Source organism: Salmo trutta, chromosome 1 (assembly GCF_901001165.1).
Source record: "Salmo trutta chromosome 1, fSalTru1.1, whole genome shotgun sequence".
NCBI classification, from domain to species: domain Eukaryota; kingdom Metazoa; phylum Chordata; class Actinopteri; order Salmoniformes; family Salmonidae; genus Salmo; species Salmo trutta.
In genome coordinates, this window is record NC_042957.1 from 3,451,533 (window position 1) to 3,465,785 (window position 14,253).

General features: G+C 42.7%; 1 protein-coding gene across 1 annotated transcript in view; it reads left to right on the plus strand.

Annotated features, from left to right (window-relative positions):
* Nucleotides 1-13,421, plus strand: part of blk (BLK proto-oncogene, Src family tyrosine kinase) — a 28,287-nt gene extending 14,866 nt beyond the window's left edge. The window contains 4 exon segments of the mRNA XM_029692501.1: nucleotides 1,588-1,738; nucleotides 11,141-11,201; nucleotides 11,203-11,270; nucleotides 11,990-13,421. Coding sequence (XP_029548361.1) covers nucleotides 1,588-1,738; nucleotides 11,141-11,201; nucleotides 11,203-11,270; nucleotides 11,990-12,192 — 483 coding nt within the window. The 3' untranslated portion in view covers nucleotides 12,193-13,421.
* The last annotated feature ends 832 nt before the right edge of the window (nucleotides 13,422-14,253 follow it).

The window sequence follows — 14,253 nt, forward strand, 5'->3', positions numbered from 1 at the left end:
ACCTCATACAAGTCATACCTCTAAAACAACTTAATTGTCGGAGTCAAATGTACATGAAATTTAAAAACTGCTCAACGGGAAATGGAAACATGATCCGGTCGATTGTGTATGACTCTAAGATGTATATTGTATTACATTTGGCATTTTTATTGTATTTATTTATTTATTTTTATTTAACCTTTATTTAACTAGGCAAGTCAGTTAAGAATAAATTCTTATTTACAATGACGCCCTACCAAAAGGCAAAAGGCCTCCTGCGGGGACGGGGGCTGGGATTAAAAATAAAAAATATTTTAAATATTTGACCAGTATCATATGCCAAATGTTATACCCCTACATTTGATCTTTAAATCAAATCAAATTGTATTAGTCACATGCGCCGAATACTACAGGTGTAGTAGACCTTACAGTGAAATGTTTACTTACGAGCCCTTAACCAACAATGCCGTTAAAAAAAAATCTGAATAAGAAATAAAAGTAGCAAATAATTAAAGAGCGGCAGTAAAATAACAATAGCGAGACTATATACAGGGGGGTACCGGTACAGAGTCAATGTGTGGGGGCACATTGTTCCAAAACCATGTCTTGATTTAAAAAAAGATGAAAGATGAGTTTGCAATTTGAAGAACGCTAGACTCTCTCTGAATAGCTTCCTAGCAACACTACGGTATGCACTAGTCAATGTGTGTCCTAAAATGGCATCCTATTTTGATATAGTGTACTGCTTTTGACCAGAGCCCTATGTGTAGTGGACTAGGTAGGATAATAGGGTGCCATTTGATGAGGCAGGTACTGAATCAAACACCAGTTGAGGAAACAAAACAAACATTTCAGAGAAGTCAACTATTTATAGTCTGTCATACATCCGTTTTAAAAAGCAGTTTATTCTTTTTTCTGCACAAACACGTGGAAAGTGTCAGTTTTAGCTAGCTAGTGTGTAAAATGGTTTATGTGGTTTCTGTGGCGGGCTAAAAAGGGCTGATTGTGTACTGCTGGGTTTTCAAGCCCCGCCCTGCTCCATCATTAACATCCGGACAGGAAGTCAAGTAAGGTCGTTTTTTTATTTTATTTTTCCGCCACCATGGCATTCGCCCCTCTGAGACCACACGTGTCACTTCCTTTGAGAGGACATATCCTGTCTAACCCACTTTACTGTGTCAGTGGATGCATTCCTAATGGCATCCTTTTTACAATGTGGCGCACTACTTTTGACCCTGGCCCCTGGTCAAAATGTATGAACTATATAAAGTAGAAGGTATCCTTTGAGATGCACCGAGGTCTGAATAGAGTGAAGGAGCGTTGTGACTGCAAAGGAACAAAATAAGTAAGAGTATTGAAATGGTCTGACATCCGGTGATGCATGTGTGTACAGTAGTCAACATGAGGCTCCGTGTTTTTATCAATCGTTTGGGTCCAGAATGATTCTATCTAAAATAGAACTCAGAAAACTATTTTATAAAAATGACTGTCTAGAAATGTCTAAATGATCTGTCTGTCTCTGTCTCTCTCATCTCTCTCTCTCTCTGTCTGTCTCTCTTGTCTCTGTCTGTCTCTCTCGTCTCTCTCTCTCTCTCTCTCGTGTACTAGATAGCTGAAGGCATGGCCTACATTGAGAAGAAGAACTATATCCACAGAGACCTGCGAGCCGCCAACATTCTGGTCAATGAGACGCTCCACTGCAAGATAGCAGACTTTGGCCTGGCCAGGATCATAGATACAGAGTACACAGCAAAAGAAGGTATGACAATTCCCCCCTTTATTTAACTAGCCAAGTCAGTTTAGAACAAATTCTTATTCTCAATGATGGCCTAGGAACAGTGGGTTAGCTGCTTTGTTCAGGGGCAGAACGACAGATTTTTACCTTGTCAGCTCGGGGATTCAATCTTGCAACCTTTCGGGTACTAGTCCAACGCTCTAACCACTAGGCTACCTAACGCCCCAAGGTTAGGTATTAAGCAGTGTTTACACAGGAAACAGAGTACACAGCAAAATAAGATATGACTATTAGGCAGTGTTGACACAGGAAACAGAGTACACAGAAAAAGAAGACATGACTATTAGGCAGTGTTTACACAGGCAGCCGAATTCTGATCTTTTGGCCAATTATATGCAAAGGATCTGATCTGATTGGTCAAAAGACCAATTACTGGCAAAAGATCAGATTTTCAAATGACATGACATCCTTGCCATACCATTGGTCGTGGCTGGCAACGCGACACACTTGATCCGCTGCTCAAATTAACCGTAAATATCACAGTAGCCACTAGCCAGTAAGCACAAACTATTCAACAACGACAAAAACTTTTCTTCTAAAACATATTACAATATTGAATAATACAACCAAACTATATTACACTCTTGAAAAATACAACAATTCACGAACAGGCATGTGTAGACAAACAAAGGGTTTGTTTAGTTTTCTGTAGGCTACACGTTACATTTTAGCTTCAAGACAAAAGCACAGAGTTGCTAACAGCATGTCTTCATCAAGGAACACTAGCCTTACAAAATGAATGATTAACTCTCTCATACGAACATAAGAGTACAGTTAGTCTAGCGTACAACATTACGACAAACCAGGCTTAATTATTATCAAAGGTATAAAAATCACTACATGTAGTAAAAGCTAATTGCTACCGGAAAAAAGTGTCTATTAAGTGACTTCACCGCAATGGGCTGTTTAACATCATGTTTTTTATAGCCTAAGCTATGTATTCATAACCTAAAATAGACCCCATTTATTTGTGTTCTGAGAAAACGTGAACACAATCAAACGTGGTTGATATTTTCACACTTCAGGTGGCTAGACTACCCAGGCCTTTTTAAATCCAAAATGATTCACTGCAATCAATCAATCAATCAATCAATCAATCAATCAATCAATCAATCAATCAATCAATCAATCAACACAATAGTGATGTTGTGCCAGCTTATTCCAGGTGTTTTTCCAGGAGTATTTATTTTTAAACCATATGACCTGATTTAAAAAAAAGAATCTGGTCCCATCATAGCTCATATAAAACCGTTTTTTTTTTTTTTTTTTACAGCTGATTTCTTTTTACTGTCATACCAACAAGCGCTCACAGTCGTCATTGGAGAATTAGAGGTTCATCCACGTTCTCCAAACGTCAAATTTCGAAGTGTTTTTTGTTGCTCCTGCATCATTCCATTTCTCCAAACGTCAAATTTCGAAGCGTTTTTGTTGCTCCTGCGGCTGTATCGTTCAATTTCTCCAAACGTCAAGTTTCTAAGTTAAGTGTTATGTTTAGGCACTCATTCCGAATGGTTAAGATAAGGGTTAATAAGGGTTAAACGGTAGGTAGTGTAAACGTAACCGCATGTAACATATGGATTTGCATTAGTGTACACAATGAAAAGTCCCAACGCAAAGTTACATCTCACGTTTCTGTTTTTGGAGTTATTACATAAAACCAATCAGAATTATGAAGAATGCCAAAGTCGCGTGTGATGTAGTATGAAGGACCCAGCAGGCCAGCCTATTCACTATAATGTAAACTACAACAGGAATAACTTCAAATGTATAACTTCAAATTAAACCAAGTAGTTTGCACTCATGACTACTGGTTTCAATTACATTTTCAGCCAACTTACAAACAAATACTTTATGAATGTATTGTAACAAATCAACTTGCAAGGTTGCTAGCAAACTAGCCTGCTAAGGTTAGCCCTACTAGCCTGCTAAGGTTAGCCCCACTAGCCTGCTAAGGTTAGCCCTAGTAGCCTGCTAACGTTAGCCCTAGTAGCCTGCTAAGGTTAGCCCTACTAGCCTGCTAAGGTTAGCCCTACTAGCCTGCTAACGTTAGCCCTACCAGCCTACTAATGCTACTTTAGCACTGAATTAGTCAGCCAGTTGCTATCAACAACTAGCTTACAGCTACAGTGCCCTCAGAAAGTATTCATGCTCCTTGATTTATTCCACATTTTGTTGTGTTACAGCCTGAAGTCAAAATGGATTACATTCTTTTATCACCCATCTACAGACAATACCCCATAATGACAAAGTGAAAACAGAAATATTACATTTACATAAGTATTCACACCCTTGAGTCAATATTTTGTAGGAACATTCACTATCTTCTTGGTCAACAACTCTAGTGTACAGTGTATACAGGCCAGCAGCTTGCTTCTGAAGCTAAGGAGTGTTGGTCCTGGTCAGTTTCTGGATGGGAGACCAGATGCTGCTGGAAGTGGTGTTGGAGGGATAGTAGGTTGGCACCTTTTCCACTGGTCTAAAAAATATCCCAGTGCAATGATTGGGGACTTTGTCCTGTGTAGAGGGGGATGTTAAACGGGTGTCCTGACTCTCTGAGGTCATTAAATATCCCTTGGTGCTTATCGTAAGAGTAGGGGTGTTAACCCTGGTGTCCTGGCTAAATTCCCAATCTGTCCCTCATATCATCATGGCCACCTAATCATCCCCAGTTTACAATTGGCTCATTCATCCCCCTCCTCTCCTCTGTAACTATTCCCCAGGTTGTTGCTGTAAATGAGAATGTGTTCTCAGTTAACTTTACCTGGTTAAATAAAAAAAAAGATTTTTGGCCTTTTAGGTTATTGTTCTGCTGAAAGGTGAACTCACCTCTCTGTTGGAAAGCAGACTGAACCAGGTTTCCCTCTAGGATTTAACCTGTTCTTCGATTTATTGCATTTCTTTTTTATTCTGAAAAACTTCCCAGTCCTTGCTCCCGAGTGGTGCAGCGGTCTAAGGCACTGCATCATCTCAGTGCAAGAGGCATCACTACAGTCCCTGGTTTGATTCCAGGCTGTATCACATCTGGCCATGATTGGGAGTTCTATAGTGTGGCGTACAATTGGCCCACCACCATCCGGGTTTGGCCCGGAGTAGGCCGTTATTGTAAATAAGAAATTGTTCTTAACTGACTTGCCTGGTTACAAGCATACCCATAACATTATGCAGCCACCATTATGCTTGAAAATATGGAGAGTGGTACTCAGTTACGTGTTGTGTTGGATTTACCCCAAAACATAACACTTTGTATTCAGGACAAAATGTTCATTGCTTGGTCACATTTTTTGCAGTTTTACTTTAGGGCCTTGTTGCAAACAGGATGCATGTTTTGGATTTTTTTTTATGTGTACAGGCTTCCTTATTTTCACTTCTGTCAAGTTCTTGATCAATCCTCAGTTTTCTCCTATTTATTTATTGTATTTATTTTTATTTCACCTTTATTTAACCAGGTAGGCTAGTTGAGAACAAGTTCTCATTTACAACTGCGACCTGGCCAAGATAAAACAAAGCAGTGCGACAGAAACAACAACACAGAGTTACACATGGAATAAACAAGCGTACAGTCAATAACACAATATAAAAAATAAAGTCTATGTACAGTGAGGGAAAAATGTATTTGACCCCCTGCTGATTTTGTACGTTTAACCACTGACAAAGAAATGATCAGTCTATAATTTTAATGGTAGGTTTATTTGAACAGTGAGAGACAGAATAACAACAAAGAAATCCAGAAAAACGCATGTCAAAAATGTTATAAATTGATTTGCATTTTAATGAGGGAAATAAGTATTTGACCCCCTCTGCAAAACATGACTTAGTACTTGGTGGCAAAACCCTTGTTGGCAATCACAGAGGTCAGACGTTTCTTGTAGTTGGCCACCAGGTTTGCACACATCTCAGGAGGGATTTTGTCCCGCTCCTCTTCTCCAAGTCATTAAGGTTTCGAGGCTTATGTTTGACAACTCGAACCTTCAGCTCCCTCCACAGATTTTCTATGGGATTAAGGTCTGGAGACTGGCTAGGCCCCTCCAGGACCTTAATGTGCTTCTTCTTGAGCCACTCCTTTGTTGCCTTAGCCGTGTGTTTTGGGTCATTGTCATGCTGGAATACCCATCCACCACCCATTTTCAATGCCCTGGCTGAGGGAAGGAGGTTCTCACCCAAGATTTGACGGTACATGGCCCCGTCCATCGTCCCTTTGATGCGGTGAAGTTGTCCTGTCCCCTTAGCAGAAAAACACCCCCAAAGCATAGTGTTTCCACCTCCATGTTTGATGGTGGGGACGGTGTTCTTGGGGTCATAGGCAGCATTCCTCCTCCAAACACGGTGAGTTGAGTTGATGCCAAAGAGCTCCATTTTGGTCTCATCTGACCACAACACTTTCACCCAGTTGTCCTCTGAATCATTCAGATGTTCATTGGCAAACTTCAGACGGGCATGTATATGTGCTTTTTTGAGCAGGGGGATCTTGCGGGCGCTGCAGGATTTCAGTCCTTCACGGCGTAGTATGTTACCAATTGTTTTCTTGGTGACTATGGTCCCAGCTGCCTTGAGATCATTGACAAGGTCCTCCCATGTAGTTCTGGGCTGATTCCTCACCGTTCTCATGATCATTGCAACTCCATGAGGTGAGATCTTGCATGGAGCCCCAGGCCGAGGGAGATTGACAGTTCTTTTGTGTTTCTTCCATTTGCGAATAATCGCACCAACTGTTGTCACCTTCTCACCAAGCTGCTTGGCGATGGTCTTGTAGCCCATTCCAGCCTTGTGTAGGTCTACAATCTTGTTCCTGACATCCTTGGAGAGCTCTTTGGTCTTGGCCATGGTGGAGAGTTTGGAATCTGATTGATTGATTGTTTCTGTGGACAGGTGTCTTTTTTACAGGTAACAAACTGAGATTAGGAGCACTCCCTTTAAGAGTGTGCTCCTAATCTCAGCTCGTTACCTGTATAAAAAGACACCTGGGAGCCAGAAATCTTTCTGATTGAGAGGGGGTCAAATACTTATTTCTCTCATTAAAATGCAAATCAATTTATAACATTTTTGACATGCGTTTTTCAGGATTTTTTGTTGTTGTTATTCTGTCTCTCACTGTTCAAATAAACCTACCATTAAAATTATAGACTGATCATTTCTTTGTCAGTGGGCAAACGTAAAAAAACCGCAGGGGATCAAATAATTTTTCCATCACTGTACAGTGTGTGCAAATGGCATGAAGAGGTAAGGCGATAAATAGGCCATAGTAGCAAAGTAATTACAATTTAGCAGATTAACATTGGAGTGATAGATGAGCAGATGATGATGAGCAGATGATGGTATGTAAGTAGTGATACTGGTGTGCAAAAGAGCAGCAAAGTAAATAAAAACAATATGGGGATGAGGTAGGTAGATTGGGTGGGCTATTTACAGATGGACTATGTACAGCTGCAGTGATCGGTTAGTTGCTCAGATAGCTGATGTTTAAAGTTAGTGAGGGAAATGTTAGTCTCCAGCTTCAGTGATTTTTGCAATTCTTTCCAGTCACTGGCAGCAGAGAACTGGAAGGAAAGGCGGCCAAAAGAAGTGTTGGCTTTGGGGATGACCAGTGAGACATACCTGCTGGAGCGCGTGCTACGGTTGGGTGTTGTTATCGTGACCAGTGAGCTAAGATAAGGCGGAGCTTAACCTAACATAGACTTATAGATGACCTGGAGTCAGTGGGTGTGGCGACGAATATGTAGCGAGGGCCAGCCGACTAGGGCATACAGGTCGCAGTGGTGGGTGGTATAAGGCGCTTTGGTAACAAAACGGATGGCACTGTGATAGACTACATCCAATTTGCTGAGTAGAGTATTGGAAGCTATTTTGTAGATAACATCGCCGAAGTCGAGGATCGGTAGGATAGTCAGTTTTACTAGGGTAAGTTTAGCGGCGTGAGTGAAGGAGGCTTTGTTGCGAAATAGAAAGCCGATTCTAGATTTGATTTTGGATTGGAGATGTTTGATATGAGTCTGGAAGGTATTTGTAGTTGTCTACGTATTCTAGGTCAGAACCGTCCAGAGTAGTGATGTTTGTCAGGCGGACGGGTGCAGGCAGCGATTGTATGGCATTGAAGCTCGTTTGGAGGTTAGTTAACACAGTGTCCAAAGAAGGGCCAGATGTATACCGAATGGTGTCGTCTGCGTAGAGGTGGATCAGGGAATCACCAGCAGCAAGAGCGACATCGTTGATATATACAGAAAAAAAGAGTCGGCCTGAGAATTGAACCCTGTGGTACCCCCATAGAGACTGCCAGAGGTCCGGAACAACAGGCACTGGCGATTTTACACATTGAACTCTGTCTGCAAAGTAGTTGGTGAACCAGGCGAGGCAGTCATTTGAGAAACCAAGGCTATTTAATCTGCCGATAAGAATACGGTGATTAACAGAGTCGAAAGCCTTGGCCAGGTCGATGAAGACGGCTGCACAGTACTGTCTTTTATCAATGGCGGTTATGATATCGTTTAGTACCTTGAGCGTGGCTGAGGTGCAACCCGTGACCAGCTCGGAAACCGGATTGCAAACGGACAAGGTACGGTGGGATTCTAAATGGTCGATGATCTGTTTATTAACTTGACTTTAAAAGACTTTAGAAAGGCAGGGCAGGATGGATATAAGTCTGTAACAGTCTGGGTCTAGAGTGTCACCCCCTTTGAAGAGGGGGATGACAGCGGCAGCTTTCCAATCTTTAGGGATCTCGGACGGAAAGAAAGAGAGGTTGAACAGACTGGTAATAGGGGTTGCAACAATGGCGGTGGATCATTTTAGAAAGAGAGGGTCCAGATTGTCTAGCCCAGCTGATTTGTACGGGTCCAGGTTTTCCAGCTCTTGCAGAATTTTTTGATTATCATGGATTTGTCGGTGTTGACCGTGTTGACCGTGTCGCCTAGCCTCAGGTCAGTGGGCAGCTGGGAGGAGGTGCTCTTGTTCTCCATGGACTTTAGTGTCCCAAAACCTTTGGTGTTAGAGCTACAGGACGCACATTTCTGTTTGAAAATGCTAGCCTTGCTTTCCTGACTGACTGTGTGCATTGGTTTCCTGACTTCCCTGAACGTTGCATATCGCAGGGACTATTCGATGCTATTACAGTCCGCCACAGGATGTTTTTGTGCTGGTCAAGGGCCCCAGCCATCAATCACAGCCATTCAACTCCGTAACTGTTTTAAAGTCAACATTGGCCTCATGGTGAAATCCTGGAGCGGTTTTCCTTTCTCTCCGGCAACTGAGTTAGGAAGGACGCCTGTATCTTTGTAGTGACTGGGTGTATTGATACACCATCCAAAGTGTAATTAATAATTTCCCCATGCTCAAAGGGATATTCAAGGTATGCTTTTTTTCTTTTTTTTTACCCATCTACCAATAGGTGCTCTTCTTTGTGAGGTGTTGGTAAAAACCTCCCTGGTCTTTGTGGTTGAATCTGTGTCTGAAATGCACTGCTCGACTGAGAGACCTTACAGATATTATGTGTGGGGTAGAGAGATGTGGTAGTCATTTAAAAATAATGTTAAACACTATTATTACACACAGAGTGAGTCCATGCAATTTAATATGTGACTTGTTTAAGCACATTTTTACTCCTGAACTTTGCCATAACAAAGGGGTTGAATACTTATTGACTCAAGACATTTAAGCTGTTCATTTTTTATAATTTCTTTACCATTTCTAAAACCATAATTCAACTTTGACATTATGGGGCATTGTGTGTAGGCCAGTGACCAACAATCTCAATTTAATCCACTTTAAATTCAGGCTGTAACACAACAAAATGTGGAAATAGTCAAGGGGTGTAAATACTTTCTGAAGGCACTGTACATTAAAGTAAACCAAAGTTTTGGAAATACATGACACCATCTAACCAGTTATTAAAGAATGTTAGCTACATGCAATTATATTAGCCAGCAATCTAGTCAACTATTTAGCCAACTAGTTATTAGCCTAGCCAGCCTAACCAACCACCGTGGTTATGGTCGAAATGCTAGAGCCCAACTACTGGAGACCTGCTAGAACACAACACAACACAACACAACTAAAACATGACCACAGATCAAAAGAGCAGAGACTTACAGATTGATGACTGGGGGCCATCAGATGGTAAGATCAGAGACTTACAGATTGATGGCTTGGGCCCATCAGATGGTAAGAGCAGAGACTTACAGATTGAGGGTTGGGGCCCATCAGATGGTAAGATCAGAGACTTACAGATTGATGACTGGGGCCCATCAGATGGTAAGAGCAGAGACTTACAGATTGATGACTGGGGGCCATCAGATGGTAAGAGCAGAGACTTACAGATTGATGACTGGGGCCCATCAGATGGTAAGATCAGAGACTTACAGAATGATTACTGCGTTTGTCCGTGACTGCGTTGTCCGTGACTGCGTTGCCTTTAAAACATTGATAATAAAGCTCAGATTGAATCTAGGCCTTACATGATAGCGTAGATCATTACTGGGAGGTTTGTCCATTCTGGTTTAGATAAAAGTCACCGAAAAACTAGAAAAATGTAACTACTTAGGTGCAAATACCCCAAAGTTTCTGACTGATAACTGATTGTTGCTGATTGTGACTTTTGAGAACTAGTGAGAACAGAGAGAGGTATACATATTCAGGATGAGTTACCCAGCTGACATCAATAAGCAACAAGGAATACTATCGATGTTCTGGTTCATTAAGACATCTAGACTTAGATATGTGTTTTTTGGTTGGTGACACTCAATTAGACCCATGCCCATTTCAAGTTTATATTTCCCCAAAATAAAATGATATTTTTTCTGAAATTTTAGGCAAGTTAGCTGGCTATCTAATCTCTCCTGGTTTATAGTATTTCCTTTTGCTTATCACTAGATGATCACTGTTGCTCTGAAACTGATCTTTGGTTCCGTTCTAGATGTCTATCTTTTTCCTCTGTGAGAAATAACATTATTGCTTGCGATATGGGATTGATAATTCATTTAACACAACAATTGAAATCATCTCTTGCTCTCTCTCTCTCTCTCGCTGTCTCTCTCTCTGTGTGATCTCTCTCCTCATTTCAATTCAACAGGCTTATTGCTGGGGAAACACATGTTATCATTGCCAAGCAAGTGAAATAGATAATAAACAAAAGTGAAATAAACAATAAAAATTAACAGTAAAAGTTACACTTACAAAAGATCCAAAGGAATAGAGACATTTAACATGTCATATTATGTCTATATACAGTGTTGTAACAATGTTCAAATAGTTAAAGTACAAAAGGGAAAAGAAATAAACATAATACGGGTGTACAACGTGTACAACTGTGGCAGGTTATAAATCACATCAGGGTTCGTCATTTATCTCTCTCTCTCCCCTCCCTCTTTCTCACACCAGGTGCTAAGTTTCCCATTAAGTGGACAGCTCCGGAGGCCATCAACTTTGGAACGTTCAGTATAAGTCAACGTCTGGTCTTTCGGCATCCTGCTGACTGAGATAGTCACCTATGGAAGAATTCCCTATCCAGGTAAAAACGATGCTCAAACCACAGACAGGAATGGCAGAGACAGGTCTCAAACCACAGACAGGAATGGTAGAGACAGGGCTCAAACCACAGACAGGAATGGCAGAGACAGGGCTTAAACCACAGACAGGAATGGTAGAGACAGGGCTCAAACCACAGACAGGAATGGTAGAGACAGGGCTTAAACCACAGACAGGAATGGTAGAGACAGGTCTCAAACCACAGACAGAAATGGCTGAGACAGTGCTCCAACCACAGACAGGAATGGCAGAGACAGGGCTCAAACCACAGACAGGAATGGTAGAGACAGGGCTCAAACCACAGACAGGAATGGTAGAGACAGGTCCCAAACCACCTACAGGAATGGTAGAGACAGGTCCCAAACCACAGACAGGAATGGCAGAGACAGGTCTCAAACCACAGACAGGAATGGCAGAGACAGGGCTCAAACCACAGACAGTCATCAGCAACAGCACTAGACCAGACCTGGGCACCAGGAATATCCTTTCTCTCTCTTAACACCCCCCTCTCCCTCCCCTCCCTCCCTCCCTCCCTCCCTCCCTCCCTCCCTCCCTCTCTCTCTCTCTCCCCCTCCCCCTCTCTCTCCTCCCCTCCCTCCCTCTCTCTGTCTCTCCCTCCCTCCCTCCCTCCCTCCCGCCCTCCCTCCCTCCCTCCCCCCTCCCCCCCTCCCCCCTCCCTCCCTCCCTCCCTCCCTCCCTCAGGTATGACGAACCCTGATGTGATTCGTAACCTGGACAGGTGTTACAGGATGCCCTGTCCAGAGGGTTGTCCTGGGGAACTATATGACCTCATGATGACCTGCTGGAAGGAGAGACCAGAGGAACGGCCCACCTTCGAACACCTGCAGGACACTCTCAATGACTTCTTCATCGCCACTGAGGGACAATATGAGATGCAGATCTGACGGTGAACTCGAAGTTATCAGTCAATGCTTCTGTCACAGCCCCCCCCCCAAAAAAACATTTTTTTGGGGGGGGGGGGGGGGACAAATGTCAACGTTTAAAAGTTCTTGTTTTAATGCTCGAGGAAGACATGGAAATTTCATCCCTACATCCTTACATGTCCATATATATGAGATGCAGCCCTGATTGAGCCAAGCCATGATGTAGTGAGATTGGCCTGCTTTGGCCCATGTTACTCAACACAGATCTACTATAGTTGCTGCCTGGAACCATGCTAAAAAGGACCATGTGAAAAGAGAAGAAAATATCAAAGCCAGGACAGTTCGTTTCAGGTCGGGCACAGTAGTGTGAAAAGAGTACAACGACTTTTTCACACCACGGTACGAGATCCGGCCCTGAGACTGGTTCATTAATACAAGAGGACGGCAATGGAAACCTCAGAGTTTGAAGTAGAAACAGACTCCTTCATCTGACTGCACTTATTTACATCGGTCCTTGTCTGTTAATAAGGACTTGTGGCATAGCCATAGAAAAAGATAAATGGATTTAAACAGGCAGACTGATGAAATGAGACAAAAAACGAGAGGCCCAATGGATTGACCAAGATGACAGATTTGGGACCGATAGAGACACAAACTGATCCTGAGAACGGGTGGGTGGGTTGGGTTGGGTTGGGGTGGGGTGCAACAGCGTGGTCGGGACAGGACCTCACGGACTTGCCTTCATCCTACTCTTTCTTCTTGGTTCCTCATGGGGAAAAAAAGGCTTCTACAAGAGAGAACCCAACAGAACACATTTTCATGTCAGGCCTACTTTGCTCTTTTATACAGTCATTTTAATGTGCATACAACGCTATAGGGCTCCTGAATTATGACATTTGATCAATAAAAATGTATATTATTGGTAATTTAATTGATGCTGCTTCAAGGGAATTTTGAGAACCGTATGACATGAGCTTACAGTAAAGTCCCCACATGGTAAAATGACTATTTGTGCCACTGTAGTAAATATTTTACGAGCTGATAAAATAGCAGTAGGTACACTGTAGGATGATAGATGGGTAGCATCTTTAATGGGTACATTGCTACATGGGGGATGTTGTTAGATTGTGACAAGTACATCAATGTTAATTTGTTAATTAAGATGCTAGTTACTCCATGTCTTGACCTAGAAACTCAGTCTTGAAATAAAACTCTCCCTTTCCTCTTTTCAATAAAAAAAACGAATTGCTTATGGATACTCCCCTCATACAACTATTTGGGTAGCCTAGTGTTAGAGCGTGGACTAGTAACCAGCAGGTGGCCTAGTGGTTAGAGCGTTGGACTAGTAACCAGCAGGTAGCCTAGTGGTTAGAGCGTTGGACTAGTAACCAGCAGGTAACCTAGTGGTTAGAGCGTGGGACTAGTAACCACAGGTAGCCTAGTGGTTAGAGCGTTGGACTAGTAACCAGCAGGTAGCCTAGTGGTTAGAGGCGGTTGGACAGTAACCAGCAGGTAGCCTAGTGGTTAGGAGCGTTGGACTAGTAACCAGCAGGTAGCCTAGTGGTTAGAGCGTTGACTAGTTACCAGCAGGTAGCCTAGTGGTTAGAGCGTTGGACTAGTAACCACAGGTATCCTAGTGGGTTAGAGGCGTTGGACTAGTAACCAGCAGGTGCCTAGTGGTTAGAGCGTTGGACTAGTATAACCACAGGTAGCCTAGTGGTTAGGAGCGTTGGACTAGTAACCAGCAGGTAGCCTAGTGGTTAGAAGCGTTGGACTAGTAACCAGCAGGTAGCCTAGTGTTTAGAGCGTTGGACTATAACCAGCCATGTAGCCTAGTGTTAGAGCGTTGGACTAGTAACCAGCATGTAGCCTAGTGGTTAGAGCGTTGGACTAGTAACCAGCAGGTTAGCCTAGTGGTTAGAGCGTTGGAACTAGTACCAGCAGTTAGCCTAGGGTTAGAGCGTTGGACTAGTAACCAGCAGGTAGCCTAGTGGTGTAGAGCGTTGGACTAGTTACCAGCAGGTAGCCTAGTGGTTAGAGCGTTGGACTAGTAACCAGCAGGTAGCCTAGTGGTTAGAGCGT